Source organism: Ambystoma mexicanum, chromosome 9, assembly GCF_040938575.1.
Source record: "Ambystoma mexicanum isolate Mex_15411 chromosome 9, UKY_AmexF1_1, whole genome shotgun sequence".
In the NCBI taxonomy this organism is placed as follows: domain Eukaryota; kingdom Metazoa; phylum Chordata; class Amphibia; order Caudata; family Ambystomatidae; genus Ambystoma; species Ambystoma mexicanum.
The window spans coordinates 1313356873-1313382638 of record NC_090931.1 but is presented as its reverse complement, the minus strand read 5'-3'; the positions used below and the strand labels follow the sequence as shown (position 1 = coordinate 1313382638).

General features: G+C 46.0%; 1 protein-coding gene across 2 annotated transcripts in view; it reads right to left on the bottom strand.

The window, feature by feature from the left end:
• Positions 1-25766, bottom strand: part of SEMA5B (semaphorin 5B) — a 1093184-nt gene that overhangs the window by 214507 nt on the left and 852911 nt on the right. For both annotated transcript variants that reach the window (XM_069616686.1, XM_069616687.1), the window contains one exon: positions 6682-6817. In XM_069616686.1, the coding sequence (XP_069472787.1) occupies positions 6682-6817 (136 nt within the window). The remainder of the gene's footprint in view (positions 1-6681; positions 6818-25766) is intronic.

Below are 25766 nucleotides of genomic sequence, written 5' to 3'. Positions count from 1 at the left end.
GTGGCATGTACAGAGAACATAAACATGAAATGTTCCTTGTGAGCTATAAATCTAGGGATATAGGCACTTATTAATAAATTAAGCTGATACAACACTAGTGTTATTATGATAGTCCACCTTGGAATATGTTGGAGGGTCCATTGGTGGGGGTCATGGAAGCCAATGTGTTACCGTAGGAGTCTGACTGCCGGTAAAATGTTGCTGCCCTTGTCAGTGGGGCTGGATAGAGAATTGACTGTGTTCCTGGTGGAGTGCTCAGGCTGGGGGGGAATGGGGGGTGATCCAGGCAACGACTAGTTCGCGTCAAGGCTCTGTTCCGATCAGTCCCGCAAAGGTGTGAATCGTGTGCCCGAGTCCTTTTTTGTTGGACTGGAAGAAGTAAGGTCCGAGGATGAGAGGATTGATGCTGCGTCCCTCTATGGACCGATAAAAATTGCTTATATCGGGCGGGGGGGGGGGGGGGCAGAGGCTATAGGTTCAGCCAATGTTCATGTCCAGAGATGAGCAAATTACATGCTCATGTCCAGCAATACCCTGGGAGAGTCGCACAGACAAAATGGGTAGTCAGTGCCGCAAGAGAACGTCTGATACTGGCTTAAGGAAATATTCCTCAAACGGGGTTGTGCCACGAAACCCATGCCTGAATAAACGGTCTACTCAGGCGGGGCTTTTATACATTTAAGAAGCCATACATTGTTATTGCGGACAGGCAAGTGAACTCAATGGCCTATCACAAAAGAGTGATTAGTTGAGATTGGCAATGCGCATGACTTTAAGGAACACAGTCCGACTCCCCTTGTTTCAAGTCTTTTGGAAATCAATTTTATAAAACCCTCACAAACATGTACATGAAGACCATATATCCAAATATACATGACTACATCAGGAGCCTTTACAAACAGGCAGACGCTGGGAAGTGTTTACAATGAGCCAATATTGGGTCAAGTCAGTGGAAGTGGGACAGCAACTTCCAATGCAAGCAAATACGGTGCTGTAGCAGCAGGTTGCAGTTACAACAGGTTACAAAAGGATGCCAAAGAAAGTTACAGGCGCACAGGCTATCTGGGCTACCTGGGCAACTGTAGGCCGCAGAGACGGGCGGCCTTACCACGTAGAGCAGCTACAAGAGGGCCAGTAGGAGCAAAGTGGGCAATGTCCAGATACACCGTAGACCTAACTCTGAAAAAATAACCCAAAGTAAAATTGAAGAATTAAAACTATATTGCCTGTACATAACCCCAGAAAAAAGGATAAAGACATAGTTATGTCTGTGGCATTGTTTTGAGAAAAAAGAAGTTCTTAAAAGTAAAACATAATTTACTTACAATTCTTTTCTTCTTTTAAAGACATGCTGCAGTAGGAAGGGGCGCACACCGCTGCACAGGCTTTTAGAATGTGCTTGGGGCGACACAGGTGCGTGCGCCCTGTTGTATTACTACATAAGTAAGTCCATTGGAAGGGGGTGTCGGGGGGAAATTCTCCCGGGGCCAGCTGGGCCGTCCGCGGACCTCCGGGCAGGGAGGCCCCAACTCCTCCCGAGTATCCCAAAAATGAGTATGAGGCACACGCAAGAAGCAAGGTGATTCTGCTGTTTATTAAACAAACGGCAGGGATGGGTCAAGGATCGTACGCGTCCGTCCTGACACACTCTTCTTTTCCGTGGGGCTCGCAGGCCCTTTTTACCTTAGTATGACGCGCTACTTGCGTCACCTCGGAAAGTTAGCAAAAAACCTATCGCCACTCTGGATTGGTTCCTCGAGTGGTAGGGTTAGTATAGCATACGTATAGAGAGCGTTGTTAGTGGTTGAGGGTCAGTCAGGTGGTATACTTGGGTTGTCCCTTCAATTAGATACATGAAAATTGTTACATGAAGACCCCTGAGGATTGGCTAATGTTAATGGCGTCAGTGATAAGAGCCCCATGTTCTGATTGGTCCACTCGCGAGCCCCCCAGTCTGGGACCATCGCTGTTCCCAGCTCGCGGTGCACCTGTCATTTGCAACAATGTATAACTATGGGTATGTGCAGACAATGCGAGGATTTGTTCATATGCTGGAGGGCAGACTACTCCCACTGCCGCAGATGTCCATTGAGTCGCTTAATTGTTGCTGCCTGTGTCTAAAAATGTGGTATCCAGGGGCCTCCCTCCTCCTGGGCCTGGCACCCCGTCAGGTTCGGCTTGGTCACGTGAGGAGAGACCGTGGTTGAGGCAGAATTCTGCACATTTAATATTGCATCTTCCACTGTGTGCCTGGCTTAGTTTGCAGGTGTGACCTTGGCGTTGGCTTGCGGCATGCGAGTTTGCAACATTGTGCCCTTGACTGTCTGCTCTTGCCGGGCGCATTCTGCAGGATCATCAATTGTACTCTTGCTCATTCAATGTTCATGGAGGCTCTTGCTTGCGGCCTACTTGGGCCTGGTGCATAGGTGGGGACGTTTGATGCACGGCGCTTTAGGTTATGGTATCACATCGCTTTATCCCCAGTATCATGTCTTCGTTATATTTCTCATTGCAATGCATGGGGTAGGAGAAGCGTCAGCAAGCATTTTAGATGAGTTCGTTGTGCGTCTTGCGTTTCTGCATTTTGAAAAACCTATGTGAAAAATAATAAAGATGCGCGTCAGTGGGTGTGTCCGTCATCTACGTCATAGCACTGAATGTGTTCTTCGTGTGGATTGGTGTGGGAGTGTCCAGTGTGCATGTTTGCACGGGTGTGCTGACCGTTGGCTAGGTCGTCATGGCATCTCTAACGATGTGTTCATTTACTGTTGGGTGGTTCAGTCGAGTTCATCCATGCCGCAGGTGTCGGCATGGGCAGGGCAGGCTGGTGGGCAGGCTGGTGGGCACATCCGTAGGTTTCTGTACCAGGGTATTTGGTCGTCTGGTAGATAGGCAAACTCCTCTCGTGGCGGGTGTCTGGGCCGCGATCCTCTAGGCCAGGGGCGTGAGGGGATTGGTGGGAGCCTTTTGTTCCATTCTCCCACTTCAGGGGGGTCAGATGGTCTTGTGGGGAGGAGGTCTGGAGGCTATGGTACTGTGCCCTAATGCAGTGGCGCTTTATAAAGGAACATTACAATGAGAATATGAGGGTCCTCCGTTATATTAGGGTTGCCACTGCTGCACCCTGTTGCCGCTTTAGAAGTTGATTTACTGGATGTAATGTAGTTATTTGGCTTTATTGGGATTACAGCACTCGGAACCGTTTCAGAATTAAATGAGCGATGGGCTAGTCCAGTGGGACTTAAATGTCCAGTCTGCGAAGGTTATCTTCAAGTTGGGATAGGCTTAAACTGGGGAAAAGATGCTGAATGGGGGAGGGTGTTATAAAAAGAGCAGAGAAGGGGCTTAAGGAGTGGGAATGGGTGTAACCCTGTTATGAAACAAGAATTGGCCACGCCAACAGTTTGGACTTTTGTGTAGGCACAACAGTTTGGACTTTTGTGTAGGCATGGGAAAGGCACTTGCCAGGCACAGCCATAGTGGTATCAACCGGCCATCATTGGCAGCAGCTGCAACATGGTGCAAATAACTAGGCTTCTAATAGCAATGCCTGTCTAATGCCTAACACTTATACACAAGCCAAAACGGTTGGCTTTGCCAATGCTTGTTTTTAACTAAATTTCATTGACGGACACCAGAATGCTTATAAATGAAGTGGCTGAAGGAGACTTGGCTAAGACATTTGTATCACGCCAGTAGCTCATTTGCAGCTCCAATACACTCTCAGAAGACTGCTTTGAAAACCCTTCGAGTGCAAAGCTTGATGATAGCTCAAAGAGGTACCAGGAGGATGTGTTTTGGGCGGGGCAGGAAGTGGGTGGGAATGGCCCTAGGATTAGCATGGCTAGGGGCAGTCAATGGGTTGGTAAATACCCATACAATGCCCGCAAGCTTTGTGTCCCTCCTCATATGCCGTTTCTCTCTAGCTGTACTCTAACAGAATACTTTTGGCTTATAGGTGGCACTTTAGCGCCACCTAATAGCCAAAACTAAAAAGGGAAAACAATGATTCTATAAAAAAAGAAAGCAATCAAATGAAGTCAAAGTATAGCCCCTTCTCATTAAAGGGCAAGCGGAATGTGTGACATGGGCGTGCACAACTCTTCCTTTGGTACAGGCGCTTGAGTGACACGGAATCAAAGAAAGTTGCTCATTCGCTGCTATTTAATAAAGAGTTTCTTTATTCTTAATATCTTAATAATTCCAGGCTGCAGGCTTGCAGCTTGCAGTCTGGTCCTGCTCTGTTAGTCTAACCTGAAAAGGGGATACATTGAACAGAAGATTGATCACCTGCTAATAAACATTTCAATGCAGGCAATGTTATGTTTGTGTTCCTTTGTGAAAGAGCGGACAGCCGGCATCATATAGCATAAGCGCACCATGATTGAGTTGCAACTCTGTCATTGTGGAGGGGGGCATGCTGGCATGAATAGGCAGGAGCTGACGCCAGGGGCACACCCATCCCTGCGCTGGGATTAGTCACAGCAGTGGCACAGGCATGTTCAGTGAACACGTGCACACAGGCATCCACCAATCCACGACTCTATACAGTGCACTTAGCAGTGACTGAGTGGGAGATCAGAACAAGAAGCAGTGTTGCAGTGTAAAGCGTTATCTAACCTATGAAAAACTCCACATCTTCGCTGTGCACTGCCTGCCCCCACCCCCTCCACCCCCCCCCCCGAGCCCCCAGAGGCGCATCCAGGGAATGGTCTGGGGTGGCCCGTGCTACCCCAGGAATCGGATTTGCCACCCCATTATCCTAAACTATGATCGTTAAGTGTGTATGAGCTCGTACTTCATGCCACCACCGCATAAATCAGTGCCCCAATTGGACCACCCCAGTCAAACGAGTCCGGACAGACCACTGCCCTCCCGACCCCCCCACCCCCCATGCTTTCCAAAAACAAGAAACTGGAGGCTAACATCATCGTCCACCATAAGGTACCCAGGGGCATTTACAAGCCTGGCTTTAAGTACCAAAGATGTGGAGCTTGGTACCATGGCGAGCTACAGACTTAGATATTAACTTGGACTATGGACATGATGAGCTTGTATGTATACCGTGGGACAAAAGGTTAAAGGTTTTCAATTTGTAAACCAAATGACCTGTTGAATAAAATAAAAAAATAAAAATAAAAAAAATAACATGGCTGTACCATTATGTCACATAGCAAACACCAAGGTGTGGTCCTTGGCGTGTAAAGCAAGACCTATTCATGGACTAGGGTGATCAGGGAAGAGTTTTACAAGTCACACCTTTTTTACAAGGATTCCTGAAACCGAGATGGGGGGAGGCAAGAGGGGTTAACAGATCCTGAATTGCTTTCAGTTTTGGAGGAGAATGGACACTTTGAAAGACAATTTACTTGATGTATAACCGCCTTACAAATGCACAATAAAATAAAGGCACTTCTTCCACACCGCACAGAAGATGTATGTTGATTGCGATGCAGTGGTCAAGGGAACCAATTGTCAAGGGTCATTGTTGAGAAGAGAACGCCCACTTCTATAGCCCAACACTGGACAGGAGGTTACTGGCGATCTCTAGTTATGGGTCGACTGGTTCATGACAATATAATCCAACCTGGACCTTTTAAAAAAACTCGTCCTCAGATTACTAAATTACAACCAGTTCAAAACCATGCAGACAGACTACGCTTTACTGTGGAGAATAAGAACACACGAGAGCGGAGTAAGCTCCCAGAGGATTACAGGATCAAGTCCCAAGTCCTCCACACTAGGACACAAGCATTCTGGAACGAGGACTTGAGATCACCTTGAACATTGTCTACTCACGGTATTCCAATCAGTGACCTGGGATTAAGCCGCTCACAGACAGCATGTCTGACCCACAAAAACACAACAATAGATGCCTTGGGGCGTGGAGCCCGATGCTGCCAGCCAGTTTAGCTGAATGCATGAGAGCGCAGTAGAACCACCTGAAACTCCTCAGCGTGGAGCTGCCCAGGTTTCAATGATACGCCAGTGCGGCGGCTCGCCGGGATCAAGTAACATCCAACTCGCCCTTCACCTCTCCACTTGGCCAGACTCGACTGGCTACCCAGGCTACACTTTATTCCCCGCACTCCCTCTAATAATATCCATGATACCCAGGATAATCACCCGCTCTCATCCATTTGACTGAATAATCGCTCTTAGAAAAGTACTCTTTCTGGTTTCTATTGTCTGACACTCATCCATAACTAATGAACTCGCATTTATTTGCAATTGTTAGTGGCTACAAGGAAACATGCTTGCATTTTAGAAAACAATGAGATAAATGAAAATATAAATTTAAAAATGAACAAACCGTCACATACCACACACTATCACGTAACAACATATACCACCTTGTAACATAACACAATAAAACATCACATACACTCCTGCACCATGAAATAATATGACACAAATCATATACCAACATGCAACCACATACTACCTACCATCACATGAAACAGCATAATGTTTCATCACAGAATATATCACATAGCATCATGAACCACCTAACATTAAATACTAACAAATAGCCTCACATTATAACATAATATTAAACAAAGGGGCAGTACAACAATACAAAAATGAATCTGAAGCAGCACATCAAAAACTACAAAATACGAAAGCAACCAGCGAGCAGACCCCTTAGTTTCTGGTGGGATGCCAGTCGGGCGTGCATACCTGGAAGTTGGGCATGGGGTTTATCGTTGGCAGCCATGCTGACCTGGGGTTCTCCTGGTAGCGGAAAGGCCCATTGAAGGCCTGGGTAATGGCACTAAGATTGAAGGCACACACTGCTGATGCGGCAATGCTGTTCCTAGAAGAGGGACAAGAAACCACTGATATGATTACAAAAAGAACACTTCAATTCTAAGAGACTAAATGATTTTTTTAAGAAAGGTTTTTTTATTGTTATACAGTTATAAAATAACTTTTAACATTATTCATTTTATCCAACACAAAAAACAAATAGACTAAAAACTACAATTCATTTTTTCCTCCTTATAAAAACTCACCCTACTCGCATATATGTGCTCAAAAGGAAGGATAAAGAAGAAGAAAGTAGATCCTTCTAATGCAAACAATATGACGTAATACAAATTGTTAAAACAATATCATGCAATAATTACATCATCCCTTACCTTAATACCCACCCCACATTATGTACCAAGAAGTTCATTACAATCATAAAATTACCAGCTGGAGAATTCAGAAACAAAAGCGTTCCCGTACACATCTACGCATCTAAAATATTCTTCAAATCACTAAAAAGTGAATTCTTCACCGGAACTAAAATCTTATAAAAAAGGGATAAGAACTTCCAACGAGCCCTACATTTTAGTGAATATAATCCAAGGTCCTATCTTATTGCTGCTACTGGTATGGAACTGGGTATTCTGAGAGTCTACGAGCTCGTCTCCAAATCATTCCCTCCAGGTAGGGCAATACATCTGAAATCCAAATCGCATGGATCACTATTCCATGTAAAATGCTTAGGCAGTATTTTCCCCTCATAAAATGTAAGAGTGGGGATCACAGAGAACAGTCCAAACCTAGAGTCCACTCTGCTCAGTTGATCCGAGAGTATACTCACACGCATCTTAAACCAGTCTTTAGTGTGGGACTTATGCTCTTTCGATGTGCTTGTGAAGCTGAGGTAAATTAAGCTATCTGCTCTCTTTATAATCGATCAACTCCCATTCACCAAGTAAAGGGGGTGATTTTCTTTTTTTTGTGCACTGCATAACATTTGTTTTCGAGGAGTTCACTGTGAGGGAATGGGCGTGTGCATACTCAGTTAAAGCTGTGAGTAGATGTTGTAGGTCAATCTGTGTGCAATCGAACAGGAGGAAGTCATCTGCATAGGCCAGGATCTTCGGGGTGGCAAATGCATCTACTTCTAAGCAGTCACCAATATCAGATAAATATAGATTGAACATACAGGGAGCCAACACGCATCCCTGCCTGACTCTCCTAAATTTGGGCACAATACGGGATAATGATCTCTCTTGGTTTAGTCTGATCTATACCTTTGATCCCTATGGAAGCCGATTAGCAGATGCAATAAACCCAGGGAATACCACATTTTCCCAATTTGGCCCACAACAACTCTCGATCTACTGCGCGAAAGCAGCAGAAAGATCAACGCTAGCCGTAAACACTGCCGCATATTTACCAGACCATACTTGGCTCAGGATAGATTTGAGCACAAATCCATTAAGAGAAGTGCCAAAAAAAGTTCAAAAGCCAGTCTGCCACTTTGGGATTTTGCCCATGCCGCTTTGCCAACTCTCCAGATGTTCCAGCAGTAGGGCCAAGAATACCTTACTGTCAGCGTTGAGTATGGTTATCGCTCGGTTGTTGTTTGCGGATTAGAATAAGGGCCTTTCTTAAATATGGGCACAATATATGCCGTGGACGATGATTTCGGGAAACAATACGAATCAGCCACGTGATTAAACAGTATAGCCAAGGTAGCAGTCCACACAGTTGATTTGGGCCCACGGCTCGAGAAGTTCTGATCTTTATAATCAGTTCTTCAACGTGTGCTTTCTCAAACCCTCAACTTCCATCCTCCATCTCTCGGTGAGTCAGAAACACATTCATACGTTCCCTGCACTAAGAGCAAAGCAAATAGCTGCTGAAAGTGGATTACCCAATCCTCCTCGGCAAGTGCATTCATCTATGTGTGTACAGTAAAATTGTACATTTTGTTTTTTAACAAGCAGATCTGATAATACCACAAAGATTGACACTGGAGAAAATCAGAGATGCCATTGGGCATCTCTGATTTGCTCCTGTTGCCTTATACTGCATTCAAAAAGGCTAACATCAGAGCATCTCCTAGATGACCATGAGCAAACCTGCGCCTGGAGCATCCCTTGAGCAAATCTTTGTGAATCGCATTTGCACCTGAGCATCTGAGGAAAGCCTTCAATGTGTGAGCGTTTTCTCTTGGGTTGCCACAACATGCATTAAGACCCTTTGGGTGTTATTCATTGTTGGCAGGGCTAGTTCCGGGGCCCTTGCTACTGACCCTAGGCTAAGCAGCCACTCCCTCTGGTCAGGTGTTGTAGTTTCTAAGTGACACTGAACTCTCTTATTCAAAAACTGCATTGAGGGCTTTAGTTGCACCAGTGGGTCACCGCCCGATTGCCCATTGGGGCTATGCAGTTCCTTAGGTTTACCACTCAAGGGCGGTCTAGCCACAAAGTGCCACCTCACATTTTGTACGGGCACCCCCTCTGGCTTAGGTGACTTTACTCCCTCTGCCCTCGATGCCACCCCTTTGGGGAATGCAAAGCTACAGCTCCTGGTGTTACCCTTAAAATGAAAAGGAAAGGAAACTGGTCACCTGAATGCCGAATGTACCTCCATGGGGGTGGTACCGCTACTAATTCACCCTCCAGGACCGGTTGCTGTTCACTTGGTCACCCAGTTTACCTCCCCCCAACCTCTCTGTATTGTTACCCCTATCTCTTTTTGTTAAATCTCTGCTTGAACTAAAACCATTAGGAGTTGGGGAATATATGATGGAGCTTAAAGTCTGTTCTTCCCCCTCTATTCTGTGGCCTGTTGGTTCGCTCCCCTGCGGGTCTCCCATAGCTTGTTCCTTTAGAGACACATTTTTGAGGCTTCTAGCTGACAGGGTGGGTTCCCCATCCCCCCACCATAATCAAGCCAGAATTCAACCCCTTCCCTTCCGGACAACCAGAAAAAGATAGTTCCCTGAAGGCTAACAGCTCCAGGTCTGTAATTTCTGCCTGGGGGAGGTTTGGCCCCAGTGACATGTCACACCTCAGTACTGCTACAGGTTTATAGTGATAATTTCGAATACCAAAATGTCAAAAGTCTTAATTTCGAAAAAAAAATATCGAAAAAAAAAATTCGAATTTCTTTTTCACTATGTTTTTTATTCGAAAAGGGAGGGTTCCCCCCAACCCCACCCCTTTATTTTTTTGTTGTTTTTACCTTTTTTTTACTCACAACCCCCCCCCAAAATATAGAAATAAAAAAATCAAGAACTCAATATTTTCTTTTTTGACATTTTTTTTCGAAATTATGACTGAACACCACTGCTACAACCTGGTCACCCAAATAGGCTGGGTACTGCGCCGTTAGCTGCACTCTGTGACCCCTCTTCACCACCATCTCAGTAGACCCCTCAGTAACATGTGTCTGAAGGTCGCCCCTAAGGGGGGGGGGGTCGGAGTAGAGGCACGTGGTGCATTTAAAGAAAAGACTCATCCCCATCACCAGATCGAAGGAGGCAAGCTTTCCTCATAGTGCCGAAGAAAGCCTCTTTGGAAGCCTGTTGTGAATCAGAGTTTTTGGAGCATGGACACATGTGAACTCCCCCAGATATTAATTTTAAAGTATTTAAACATGAAAGTATCTTGTGTACCCACACATATCAATTCACGAGCAATTTTAAATTTGTATGAATACATATACTTCAGTTTGAGAGCAACGTTACAACAAATCAATAGTGGGGTTAGTCCTTCAGAGGCAGCCATGTCCATCATTGCATGAGCATTTAGGATACATATCAGTCAGCTTTCATATGCTGATAGAAAAGCTTAAGAACAATTGTGTTGCAATCAGAGCTCTTCCATTGCAAGATTAAGTGGTAAAGGTATTTGGATCCCTATTGATATACCTGCACGAGACCCATAACCTCATCTTAGGGGTCTGCTTTGGCTGGTCCACAATCTGCAGCCAGACGTTCTAAGTCCAGGAAGTTGCTGGACCCCTCACCTGCCAGAGGTGTGTGTCCTTGTCTTGACCTTGTTGTTTGTGATGTTGTCCTTCCATGGCTGCATGGTTTCCCTTTTCAATCAGACCCTGTGGTGTGGCTGCCTAAAACCAGATGTCAAGCGAAGGTAGCACCGCTTCCAATGCAGAGTGGATAGAGCGACTACTGCAACTGTCCGCACTGTTGTTTGTTGAAGGATACCACATTTGAACCCTTTGCGGGCATCGCTTCTCGGCCTCTTCGCTGAGATCAAGTGTAGTTTGTTGTACCTGTTTGGGAATTTTTGCGGGATCCCTTTGAGTTCCAGAAGATGTGTCGCAGTTTACCCAGGGTTTGCCTGGGCCCAGAAGTTGTATCGGGCACCGTTGTTTCGGTGGCCCCCAGTTAAAAAAAAAAAGAAAAAAGATAAAAGAAAAAAAAAAGGATACCACATATTTGAGGGAGAATATACTGCAGCTACTTTAGTTCTGATGCAAGTAAGTCCTGTTTTATACTTCATAGCAGCAGAAGGAAAACTTGTTTTTTTTGGTGCCCCGCCACTGTTTGGTGCACTAGGCAGAAGCTTAGTTGGCCTGCTGCTTGCACTGGCCCTGCCGGTAACCATGCTCTAGAGCTGCAGATCCTGAATTCCCCTGACTCCAGCAGCACACAAGAAGGCTGAGTCGAGCACTTTCTGAACATGAGCTTGCACATATGGGACTATGGCACAGTTGCTGACGGAGGGCCCATGCCTCTGCTGTTAGGAAACATCAGCAAATCCTCCCTCCTGGACAAAAAGCTCATGACATTAATCATGCATTTTATTGGCGTTTCGTGTGTTTTTACACCAAATGTCACAGGCTAATAAGGACCATAAATCACGTGTATAATATGCTTTTCATTTGAATGTTCACAGGAAGCAGCAGGGGCACATTATACATCAACGGCAAAGCCTCGCTCCAAGCTACATTCAGAGAAAACCATTTACCTTCGCCTACATGGAACCGCTGATAAAATATATCCAGACATCTGGGCTTTCCATCAGTAAAATAGGACCCAATCTCACACGAGACAGGAAGGAATGCACTATCGATGTCTCCTGAGAGACAGAGGGAAGTAGTCACTAATCGACAAGGCACTGAACAAGAGAAAAGCAGGAAAGGGGCTTGAAGGCACAAGAGACAGGCACGGGTGTCACAAGAGACACACAGCAGATGGACGTGCACAGTAAAGCTGCCATGTTTGCTTGATATGAGATTAATTAAATGGTTTTTACATGGCAGCTCTATATTATACATAGATGTATCAGCCAAAGACAGACAGCCACAGGCTGGAGCAGCCTCATACTCTTTTTAAATCCTCACTGGAGACCATCATTGTGGAGTAGTTGACATTCTTGTGATTGGAACGCTGGGGCATAATTACCAAACACCATCAATAATATGGCGGGTTTGAAAAATGCAACAACAAACACTTCTAGCATATAATTAAAGAAAAAGCAAAGGTCATTTCGGTTAACAGGTCACAAATGTCACAATGCCACCCAGTAGCCATCACTGGAATTGTGCCTCCAATTAAGAGCCAGGCAGCAAAGCACTATGGATACATCGCTTTTAAATGAAAGGCTATTACTGGGATGTTATAACCCAGGAAACATGCTCGGGTAAGCAAGGAAGAAGAGACAATCGGTGAGTGCACACTGATGTCTTACAAAGATGGGCAGATGCAGCCCCCGATTTATTAGCTATTCTTTTTAAAAAAAAAAGATAAAACAAGCAATGCTCTCTGGGCTTGGCTTTATGAGAACCCCATCTGGTTATTTGCAGGAGGTAATTCAATAAAAGTATCTGGGTAGTTGGCCCACAACCAGTGCTTTATGTGGGCCTAGGCCTGCCGGGCTGAACCTGGCAGCCTCCAAAAAGTTGGGCTGAGCCGGGGCCCTGCTGGGGCCCCCCGGTCTAACCACGCCATGGCAGGACACATTATCCTGCCACAGCCGAATCCACAACGGGAGATGTGCCCGCCATTTTAATGTCAGGCAGCATATAATTTAGCAGTGCTGTGATTGGCTGCCACTTCTGTTAGTCACTATAACTTCCACTTGTGACCCCTCGTGTGAGGAAGTCACAGAGGAAGTTCTGGTCCCTCTGTTTCCCCTCCCCAGATCACTGACCCTCAGTGAACCCGTGGGCTCTGTGATCAAATCTGAAGATTAGAACGTGGAGCCCGCGGGTTCGCAGAGGTTCAAAGACGCCTCAGGCTCTGTGATCTATCTGTAGAAATACGTAACATATTTCTATGTTTCTAAAAGATGGCTTGAAACGTACACAATTCAAGACATCTTTTATAAAGCTTTGTCAACGGACAAAGACACATCGGGTTTTGATCCATCCTCAAGGCTTTATAAAAGATGTCTTGAATTGTGTATGTTTCAAGCCATCTTTTATAAACATTGAACTATGTTACATATTTCTATGTTTATAAAAGGTGGCTTGAAAAGTACACAAACCATAGTAAGGTACACATACAAATATATAAATGCTTACATGCATTTATATATTTGTTTGCGCATCTTAGTATGGTTTGTGCACTTTTTAGGTCTCGCCCACCATGGAAGCCAGGGCCCCTCCTCAATTCCCTACCCCACTTAAAGCACTGCCCACAACTCATAGGAACTCTTCTGGTTAAAATAATGAAAGCTGAGATTCATCCCAACAATCACTGAGGCCCACATGTGCAGCACTCACTGCTAGCGATCATTCCTTTTTTGGCAATGGCACGTTGAATACTCAGTTGTGTAGCATTTAGAAGCAAGAAAACCACTAGTATGAAGCACCAGAGGGAAACATGGCTTTATGGTGTTGTTTTGCATAGATCATACTGCATGCACGTATGGCTAGTGCCAATGATCTGGCCTTTGAATGTTACATAGGTCTCAAATACAGCCTGAAGTGAACATGCATTGAATGCATCTTTGACATACCTGCCACATCTGCAAATGATTGCATTTTCTTCACTGTGCATGTGTTTTGCATTGAAAATATAGCATAGCCCCAAATTGTAAACAGTTGCCCTTGGGGTTGATAGAATGATTTATTACAGCCCCGTTCCAACTATAGTGCTGCACCTCATAGAACACAGCTGAGTCCCACAACAAATTGAATGCAGCTGTCACGTAGTCACTGACATAGCAATCCACAAAGCACCATACACACTATTAATATTACAGCTACTGCAATGCCTCTACACTAGTCATTTCTGGCACTATCCATATTTATTTTTACCATATTATAGCTATGTATTTATACATATTCAGACTAGACGACATGGAGCAACACAGGTTTGATCCCCGTGTCCGCGCTTAATAACCTCTAGGTATTAAGCGTGTTATAAATAACCTATCATATCATATCATGGTCTGCTGAAGGGCCATTCACCAGATAGCGCTTCAAGCCATAACAATGGGAGAACGATGCTATACCAATGTCAATTGACATAACAAATCATATTATAAGAACCCAGGTTCCGCTGAGCATTGAAGAAGACACGTGCCAAAAGAGACAATCGGATGAGTGTGCACCAATGTCTCACAATAGACAAATGCTGCTTCAGTATGTAAAGGAGCAAGTGGTGATTCATTGAGGAATACGTGGTGGATGGTTAAGGATTTTTGCTGATGAGAACAAGGGTGCTCACTGGTGTATGCACTTTACTCATGAGTCAAAGTTAGGAGCCATTTGTTTTTCCTAGCACTCCTGTGCTCTGGGCGCCCTTAGCTTTTAGATAAGCCATCTCCTTAGTCCCTAGAGCAGTGGCGGCTGGTGACTTTGAAAGCTGGTGGGGCGTACATTTCTCCAGGAGATTTTGAAGTGAGTGAGCGAGGCCAACCCACATCAATGTAAATTGGCTTCTAAAGTGTGCAATTTACTATCCAAACCCACAGAAATATGACATAAAATCATTAGGTTTTATATACTAATGGTGGTACATTATTCTTTCGTGTGCAGGTGTGATGGTGTATTTTACAGCAGTTTGCATTGAGAATACCTGGTACTATGGTGTATGTATAAAGACATTCATTATATAGATATCCAGTAATGATGGAAAAATATAATTTTGTCATGCTGTTACTGGCATTCATATGCCTTCATCCTGATCTGCTGTGCTGGCCAAACTTAATTCTCTAATGTCTTATATTGAGAACACAGATGTTTCATCAGGGCCATACTAAGACACAGATAATCCCCCCCTCCCTACACAGTGGTGTAGCGACCATTGGGCAGATTGGGTTTTAGTGTCCCCACCTTGAAATGTTGGGGAACAGGAGACAGTTAATTCTCACAGCAGTCCTTAAGTGTCTGGTTTCAGACGTGAAGGAGAGAGTTAACTGCTTGTAACATTGAAGGTGCACCAGAATAGTCTCATTAGAATGTATAAAGAAGTTAGATGCTCCCACACAAGTAAGTTTGCCCTTCTCCCAAACTCTCTGAATTTACCTCCTCTCCCTACATTTGAAGGATTAGCCCCCTGCCCACCGAAATGTGTTGCCTTATATATTAAAAAAAAACATAGGCCCTGTTACCAAAGGCTGTTCTGTTCCACCATGCCTCCCAGTGTCAAATGACAAAAGTGGTGAGGTTTAAAATAAAACTGCCTTTGATGTTGAAATGCAATCAGGTAAAACATCCCAATTAAAGCACTACAGGATGCAGGAAGGAGGCCTGGGCAGCAGAATATTCTCAGCATCTGGTGTTGTCTGTCCTGTTTGTAGGAGGGTTTTCTCACCTTGACTAATGACCAATGACCAGCCTGGTCCCATGGCTTGCTGTCCTCGACATGTTAGGCCCCAGTGGGACAAGGAGGTGTCATTCATCCTTGAGGTACTGGGCTTCATCCCAAGCACCAGTGTGTCCCCTTGTTACTGCTATCGTGTGGGGCCGGGGGGTCTAACACTTGAAATTGGCTGCTTCGGTTTAACACAGCTGTGATAAACCCAGCAGGTGACCAGTGTTCCCTCCAGAATGGGTCAGTGTTTACCCTCAATGAGCATAAATGCACAGGAAGCATTTTCCGGGAGAGCGAAATTGTATTTTCAATGGATTTCCACTCCAGTAACCGTGGTAAATTAGCAAAACCCCAAAGGTCTGGCCATGTTTGGAAGTGTGCATTAAATGAGGACAAATTAGAAGTTGCATAAAACGTGAGGTAATTCTGAAGGGCGGGCAGCTCGTCTTAACAATTAAAAAATACTATAAAAACACCCCCAGCCCCCATCAGTGTCTAAAATACATTGCATGTGACCAGAACCAAAAGTCCCCCAATAGCTATTTTACAGTGGTTTAACCACAATACGTTGGTGGGAGGGGATTTATACAGCTCCTTAAAGGCAGAAAACCCCATCACCCAATAATACACAGACAACTACCACTCTTAAAGGCAATAATAATGGAAGGAAGAGAGGTCAGGGTCAAAATACAGGGTTAACTGTTCACCCTCTTTACCCTCTTACTAGAGCAGGTTCATCTGTGGCATTCATTAAGTGGTATCTAGGCACAGTAGTTGCCATTCCTTACGGGTTGCTGTGCTTTGCACCTTCGTAACTTAACCCATAACTTATAAAGGCAGAATCCAGCGGGTGGCAAGAGGCACTGCGCAGCTGCAGTTGGGTGTGGGCTGACCATTAAAGGGGACTTGGTGGCAGGAGGCCTGAAAGGTGATAAAATGTCCATACACAGCATGCGTGCAAAAAAAGGGAAGTAAAAGTGAGAAATGAGATGAGGGGGCAAATACATCAGTGAGGCGGATTATCATATCCTTAAACCAGCAGCAGAGCAGTGATCTTAGCGTGCAACGCGTAGTGAGTGGCATGCTAAGAGGTGCTATATACATGCTCCTTTTGAAGCCTGCTAATTCTCTGCTTGACCTTCTTTAAACAATGCAATTTTTGCAACTTTTGCAATACAACATGAAAGAATTTTAAAAAATGGTTTTAACTGTGTTGTATGTTAACCTTGTCTGATTTAACGCGGTCTGTTGCAAAAGTATTAACCGGGTTAGATCCCTGAATAGAACATACATTTGAATTAAGTGCAGTGAATCTTCGATCATTCGTTTCCTTTCCAAATTCTCATGTCTGCATTTGCTAATATTAATAAGTGAGCAGTCTCATGAAAAGTGGAACATTCAAAAATGCGCGTCAACTGTTTATAAACAGATTGTATATAAAATACCGCCGGTGTATTATTGATTTTGACAAGTGCCACAAATTGGAGGCGAATGTAATTAGGTATGTGACTCCAATACTTGGGGAATAAAGACAAAAGCGTGCTTTACTGTTTCCCCTCAATAAATACGTGCGTATATGCTAACTACATGATGCTAGCTGAGGTGCCTTGCTCATTAAGCACGAATTTTGCCAAAACTTAATTGTGCACGTAATGCGAGCGCTCATAAATATACTTTTTACTTGCTGACTTTAAAAATGCCACATTTTCAAAGTGCGCGCGTTTAAACTTTGCCAAAAATTAGAGGCACTACAGTACAGACTGGGCACACTGTACCAAACCGTATGCCACATCTGTCACGCTAGCAGTGAGAGCCGAGCGTTGATGCAGGGCCTACCTGGCCTTACCAGCATCGGCGACACACTTATCACAACTAGGCCCTGCATTGCCAGTGCATGGCTTGGACAGTCCTGGGAGCACCGTGCGGAAGTGTCCTTCTCACTAACACACACACGCTTACCAGCCTGGCTGTGTACGAGAGGGGGGCCCTCTGCTGTTCTCTGTGCAGCTCAGAAGTCTTCTACTTCTACAGTCAACAACTCGGCAGGAACTGAGAAGGGGGCCCCGGATACAAGCGTGCGCCCATCATCCCACCCACAAACATGAATGTCATTGGCTGACAAACAGCCAATGACATTCCAATAAATTCCTTGTTGCTATGCCAAGTTACAGTGGGTGTCAGATCCTGACAGTGGTGCGCTGTTTGCGCACAGATCAATACTAGCGGGGCCACCTCTCTAGCGCCCCGCCAGCATCTTATATTCCATGAAGCTACGTAAAATACGTGGAGCTACGAGCTCCACGCATTTTACATTGAAAAAAGCTGCAGAAAATGGGACGCGCCCCTGCTCTGTCAGTGTGGCAGGCCCAGCAGCCATGAAGACAGCACATCAACATTAGACCGGGTGGCAGATTCATTATTTAATCATTTAATTTGCTGCCACGCTGTGCAAAAATTATGCAGAGCAGAAGGCGAAGATCAGAGAACTTGTGTGAACACTGTTCTCTTCTCTGCAGATTCTGCACACTTCCTTGGTGTTGTGTGGGCTATGGGTGGGGGGGCGGCGCCCCTCCGCCCTATTAAAGCGGCCGGCACTGCCCTAGAGATGCCAGAGGGTCGCGTCCTGCAGGAACCAGCAAGGAGCGGGTGGCCAGGCCTTCTGTGGCCGTGCAACTGACAGAAGAAGTGTGATTCAGGTGTCAGTAGGGATTGCAACTGTGAACCGCATGCTTCCCCTTTGTGGCTCCTATGACTCCTTTTTACTTGCTTATGTGAGATTTTTACACTTGTTAAAGGATATGTATCCTCTCCCTATGATTTCATCACGGTTAAATGTAGTGTGATGTCACTTCTGGTGACTTTTTCATTGCCAATGCCCTTCCCCTCCAGTGATGTCAAGGGAGGGAGGTAGTCAAAGGGCTTGGGATATCACTTCCACCAAGCTGCAATTTTGGTGAAATGACATCAGTGCGCTAGAAGCTCACAGAAGGATATCCCATTGCTTTTGAATCCCCATTGTTTTTATTAACAACTTTTGAATGTAAAATACTGCAGAGTATAATATACAAAACATTCAAAAGAAAACATATCATGCACTTAGAAGGCATACATTTATGTGGTAGTTTCTTAAAATGATGGTTTACGAAAAGAGAGATTGAGATTAAAGTTGTATTACTGAAAAACGTCTGGTAATATAAAGTTGTCTGTTCATTAGCCACAGTACTTTAAAATGTGGGTTGAAACTTTGACTTCAAGATCCAACATATATCAGGTAAAGGTAGGAACTTTGACTTCAATTCACAGGATTCAATGGTTCCCCATTCATTCTCTTCATCAGATATAAGTCCCAGCATACAGTGCGTCTCCTTTCAATGACTCTTCTTATTGGCTTGAGGAATATTTCTAGATAAGTTCCAGCATGCAGCATTTCTCATTTCAATCAATTTCTCAATGGGCTCTAGAAATCGTTTCCTCCAATGTCCAGAATACATTAATTCTCCTTTTTTCCCTTTGTTTAAAAAAAAATAAACATTTGTATTTGTACTTCATTATAAGAACATAAAACCTCCAGCAAGAATCCTTGCCTAGCCCCCAAACCCTTGCACACCATCAACAAAATTGACGCTGATACACCTCCCATGTGTCACCAAGAATCAAATAGGGAGAGTGTAACTGCAGCTTGAACCTTTTCAGTGCCCACGAAACCTGGTTTGACCTCATGTGCCATGCTGCCGTTTCCTCCAAACCTTCTCATGTTTTGTTGAGCAGCCCATCTGTTGGATTAATTGCTATTTCAAATTCCATGTATGTCCGACCATCCAAGTTCTACATTCTATAAACATAGGCACCTCTCCCAACCCCCACTTCCTGGAGGGCCCTCTCTTGGCCTAGGACCAGACCATTGCTACACAAAGTTTGTCAGATTGTGTGCATGTCAAGTCCCCCAGCGGCTGAGCAAGGTCTGCCTTGGATAACCTCGGTGATGTCTGCAGAAATACTTTCCAGATCCTGGAGTGAATGGCATGAACGGATCATGTGTAAGAAGACTCCTGCTATCCCATTAAATTTAGCATGTATGCTGTCCTCGCTTCAACTGATATCAAAAAGCCTCTCTGGGAAAAAACTGAATCTGTGTAAACATTTGAATTTTCAAACTAATTGGAGCAAGACTGATCTTGCCAGAACTCAAGAGTAGAGAGTTGGAAGCTGAGAAGGAGATCTGGAGAGAGCTGGCTGTCAGATCAGCAGACCCCGGGGGAAACTGGACCGATGACAGCTCCCAAATAGAGAGGGATACCAAGTTTCCTCCTCAACGCATAGGCCATCACGTCACCCCTTGCGCCACCTGAGTCGCTAGATGTCGCCTTCCCCTGTCCTCCCCACCACCCGGTATAGCTGTTCCCCTCCTCTGTGTCCCTCTGTATCCTACCCCCACTGCATATCTGTTCTGTTATTACCTCTGTAAAAGACTCCGTTATGCATCTGTACCGTTGCCTACCTCTGTAAAGCGCTCTGTTGCTTTTCGCAGCTAGTGTTGCACTCATTAAATACAATAATAATAATAATAATATTAATGATAATAATAATAATATTAATGATAATGAAAGTCATGGTGCTGCAAAAGAGCAGTCCCAGGTGTGTGCTGAGTCCAGAGCAGTGGAAGAGTGAAGGGAGGAATCCTGTTAGAAAGGACATTAGAGTATAGATAAGGGTGTTGTGACAGTGTGAGTGAGGGCCACCATCTTGGGGCGTGACAGAGAAAGTGAAACTGGAGAGACGTTTGCATTCCTGTGGAGACAGGAAGGGAGTGTTTGGGAACATAAGGCGAGGGGTGCCATCTTGGCGAATGAGGCAATAATTCCACTGTGGAAGTAAGCAAATCAGGCGAGGGCTTTTCGGTGTTTAGAGGAATGGGAAGAGCGCAAGAAGGAGACCGCCTTAGAGAGAATAGTAAGGGGTACCATCAAGCCAACAAGATGTAAGGCAGAGAGCAGAGAGTGGGATGCATTATCAGGAAATGGTGGTGGGAAGTGGAGAGAGGAGGACAATGTGATGCTGGAGCAGGATGTAGAGGAGAAAGAAATCATTGAAGAGACTTTGTAGTGAGAGAGACCCTCAGGAGGGGAAGAATTGTGAGACCGAGGAAAGACAGCACAGTCAGGGCCTCGCCCCTTCAGGATTTATGAAAATACAGCTTCTCGTCTCCCTAGTGCTGCTCCACAACAACAGGGAGGCCTGCTTGCTCGCGGTGCCCCTCCAGGTACAAGACGTCAGGTCACGCAGGCCGATTTCCAAGCAGGACCATTGCAGAAGCCACGCGCATGCGTCACTCCTCCCTCACAGTGCTCTCCAGTCGTGCACACCAGTCTTTTGGTGGGGATCCCAAAGGGATCTTCCTGGGTGGGGCAAGAGGCCCGCATCTGTGCAACACTCCCTCTCCCATTGGTTCCATATAATAATATCCCTGTGAAAATGTCATCAGGTTCTGGCGACTTTTTCCTGGCTACCAAAATTCTTTCCCCAAATATTCTAGGAGGGGTATAATTATATATTATTGTGTCCTGGTGAATCGTTTCTCTTTTAACTCGATTAAAAGTTCTTCTTGCTCTTCAGGCAGCTCGATCCCACAAGTATATTATATATTATATTCAGTCCTAGAATATTTGGGGAAAGTGTTTGATAGCCCTGTCGACTTTTTTCATGGGGACATCATTACCTGATACCCTCCCATTTTGACACAGCCGGGAGCATCTGCCCACCTGCAAAGCTGTGGAAGCACCTCCATGTATTCAGGATTTCTGTCCATAGCATTGTTCAGATTCAGCCCGGAGCCCGTGTACCTGGAGCTCTCCCCAGGCACCACAGCTCAGGCCTCATGGATCACCGCAGGTTCTCTGGGGAAGAGGCCACTCCTGCCGCATGGTGAGTGCGGACACTCTCACCACTCTTCCAGTGGGAGAGCACTGAAAGGTTTCAATTGCCCACACCGCTTCCCATTTTTATATTTCAGACATGTGTGGTGGCCATCTTAGAAGGTTCTCCTGCACCAGAGACAGGAATAATGATAAGCTGGGGATTCGGTACACTCCACCCCAGTTGAAGTTACGCTCTGGGATCCTCACGCCCCATTTTCATCCAGGTAGACAAAGTTAACCAGGATGTTTTTGGCAGATGGAGTTCACAGGTTTTGCTGCTGCTTCATGCGGCCAATGGCCATGGCACCAGCGCCTTTCTCCTTTCAATTGCTTTCTCAATTGTTGAATGAACTTACGCAATGGGTAGTGCTCTGTTGCTGGGCGCTAGACACCCACTTAATAAATCCCATACATACCTACACTGATGGGTATCTGTGAACCTGTTAGTAGTCCTGGTGCCGCTTCCTTACAGCTTCCTTGTCTGGTCTCTTACGCACTGCGCTCATTCATGAAAACCCTCTGAGACTCTACATTGGCCCAGAGTATAGGGTTCCTCCTCTGTCGCTCAGTCTTGGCTCCTCTCTGCGGTGCGTGTAATGCTCATGCCGCCCATGCTGCTGCTCAGGGCGTGTCTGACCTTTGCTGACCCTGCGCTGCTCAGCTTCCGGTCTGCATACACCTGCACTGCAGATTTGTTGGCACGCCCCTCCTTTATGCAGTCTTTTTCTGGTCCCGCGGGAAACACACCAGAGGATCATAGGCATTGAAGAAAGACTCCGAATTCAGTGTTTTGCTTGATGTAGCACATGGCACTTCATCATACATATTGATATTATATTGGTCATAACAATATATTTATCTCACCGAGTTGTCCCTTTCTAGTTGAAGGATAGTGTGGTGAAACAGACAAAAGGTACAGCTAGGTTGATGCACAGCAGAGGTCATAGCGACCTTGACAGTGGACGCATTGTACCATCGAAGCACAGTATTTTCAGTTAGGCATCAACACTTGGACTAACCACCACCAAACCTTTCTTTGTATTTGTCCTGCGCTAAACATCAACGATAAACCATGACCACCAATGAGCGACCAAGAAGAAACCATGAATTCCAATGCTTCATCAGTCCGAGGGCTGTCAAAGGCGCAGTGTATCTCCAACAGAGAACGGCGGCATGAACTATCTGCCACGGCTTCTTATGCTGCCTTTCATTCACCTGGAAGTAGTGTTAGCGGTAGTTATTGCCTCATGCAGTGCATCCTAGCATCAGTAATGTGTCCTCCATCTTCCCACTACTGTGGACTCCATTTGGATCCAGTCCATGGGATGGAGGCCCATGTTACACTCTTGCGTCCTGGTGAATCGTTTCTCTTTTAACTCGATTAAATGTTCTTCTTGCTCTTCAGGCAGCTCGATCCCACAAGTATATTTAACCCTTCCAGGAACACCACCATGTCCTTGGCACAAGTACATCTCCTCCCTTCAGGTCAAGCGTATTCTCTCACCGGTGCATGAGCCAATTCTCTTTCCCATAATTGCATAGCATTCAAAGGCCCTCTGCATTTTCCGGATTCTACAGTGGTGGTACACTTAAGGTGTAGGTTTTTGCAGAAATACAGTAGGCAAGAGCATTGCCTGAGGGGAAGAGAACACCTGAGGATGAGACACATGGCAGCAGCAGAAGCAGAGTGATGAAAGAACAATGGCTTAGGGAAGAGAACACCTCAGGATGGAAGGGTGATGGACAACTGGAAGCAGCAGAAGGAAAGGGATACAAGAGCCTTGCCTGAGGGGAAGCAAACACCTGACAATGGGACAAGTGGTAGCAGCAGAAGCAGATTGATGCAAGAACAATCCCTTAGGGAAGAACACCTCAGGATGGAAGGGTGAAGGACAACTGGAAGCAGCAGAAGGAAAGGGATACACGAGTCTTGCCTGAGGGGCGGAGAACACCATAGGATGAGACACGTGGCAGAGGGAGTGGGATACAAGAGCAGTGCATTAAGGAACAGAACACCTGACGATAGGACAAGTGACAGCAGCAGAAGGAGAGGGATACAAGAGGAGTGCCTGAGGGGCGGCGAACACCTTAGGATGGGACACCTGGCAGCAGCAGAAGGAGAAGGATACAAGAGCAGTGCCTGTGGGGAAGGAAACACCTGAGGTTGGAAGTTTGAAGAGGCAAGTGGCAGCAGCAGAAAGAGAGTGATGCAAGATCAGTGCCTTAGGGGAAGAGAACACCTTAGGATGGAAGGGTGAAGGACAAGTGTCAGCACCAGAAGGAGAGTGATGTAAGAGCAGTGCCTTAGGGGAAAAGAACACCTGATGGTGGAAGGGTGAAGGACCAGTGGCAGCAGCAGAAGGAGAGTAATGCAAGAGCAGTGCCTTAGGGAGGAGAACACCTGAGGGTGGAAGGGTGAAGGACAAATGGCAGCAGCAGAAGGAGAGTGATGCAAGAGCAGTGCCTTAGGGAGGAGAACACCTGAGGGTGGAAGGGTGAAGGACCAGTGGCAGCAGCAGAAGGAGAGTGATGCAAGAGCAGTGCCTTACGGAGGAGAACACCTGAGGGTGGAAGGGTGAAGGACCAGTGGCAGAAGCAGATGGAGAGTGATGCAAGAGGAGTGCCTTAGGGAGGAGAACAGCTGGGGATGGAGGGGTGAAGGACTAGTGGCAACACCAGAAGGAGAGTGATGCAAGAGCAATTCCTTGGGGAGGAGAACACCTGAGGGTGGAAGAGTGAAGGACAAGTGGCAGCAGTAGAAGGAGAGTGATGCAAGAGCAGTGCCTTAGGGAGGAGAACACCTGATGGTGGAAGGGTGAAGGAATAGTGGGAACACCAGAGGGAGAGTGATGCAAGAGCAGTGCCTTAGGGAGGAGAACATCTGATGGTGGAAGGGTGAAGGACCAGTGGCAGCAGCAGAAGGAGAGTGATGCAAGAGCAATGCCTTAGGGGAAAAGAACACCTGATGGTGGAAGGGTGAAGGACCAGTGGCAGCAGCAGAAGGAGAGTGATGCAAGAGCAGTGCCTTAGGGGAAAAGAACACCTGATGGTGGAAGGGTGAAGGACGAGTGGCGGCAGCAGAAGGATAGTGATGCAAGAGCAGTGCCTTAGGGAGGAGAACACCTGAGGGTGGAAGGGTGAAGGACGAGTGGCGGCAGCAGAAGGATAGTGATGCAAGAGCAGTGCCTTAGGGAGGAGAACACCTGAGGGTGGAAGGGTGAAGGACCAGTGGCAGAAGCAGATGGAGAGTGATGCAAGAGCAGTGCCTTAGGGGAAAAGAACACCTGATGGTGGGAGGGTGAAGGACGAGTGGCGGCAGCAGAAGGATAGTGATGCAAGAGCAGTGCCTTAGGGAGGAGAACACCTGAGGGTGGAAGGGTGAAGGACCAGTGGCGGCAGCAGAAGGATAGTGATGCAAGAGCAGTGCCTTAGGGAGGAGAACACCTGAGGGTGGAAGGGTGAAGGACCAGTGGCAGAAGAAGATGGAGAGTGATGCAAGAGCAGTGCCTTAGGGCAAGAGAACACCTGAGGGTGCAAGGGTGACAGCGAGGGATCCAAGGGCAGTGCCTGATGGGAAGAGAACAGGAATCAGATGAACATAATAGGAGAACAGGAGTGTGAAGAAGGAGGGCAAGAGAGAACAGAAACGCAGGGAAAGAGGGCATATGAGAACAGGAGTATAAAGAAGAACGTAAAGGAACTGTGACCCCTCCGGCGCCCTCGACCCCGCTGTCATTTGGCCCGGGGACAGAGGGAAGGGCCATTGGACCACAGAGGAAACATCTTAGGGGTTAGGGTGAGGTAGGTCTGATAGGTTGGTGTGCTGCTGACCAACTCAACGGAAGCTCAAGTGAAGTGCTTAGCTTCAAAGAGCCTATGGAAAGAAATGAAGAGCTACGCTTTAAGTGCAAAAAGAATGGTCCCCGAACTGTACGCCTGGTTGCAAAAAGTAGAACTACAATCAGTACAAAACATACTGTAACTCAGTCCCTGTGAGTACCTGCTCACTTCAACCTGTTCAAGTGCAGCACTTTGATTCAGCATTGAATGGTAAGAGGGGAAAGCTCTGCTAATGTTATCAGTTAACTTGGCAAATTAGAATGTGTGATCTTCTTGGAAGGACTTGATCACTACGCATGTTACCAGTAAATACAAGTCCTCAGGAAAAGGCTAAGTTATAAAGGTCAGATATGGTCACGGTACCGGGTTATTGATGGTGCTATTGGAAATTTCAGTCTGGATTTGGCTTCTGATGGATGGCAGCACCTGCGAGGGTATACCTTACATGCAGTGACTTTCGAGGCATGTGAAGGAATTGGTGGGGCATTTGA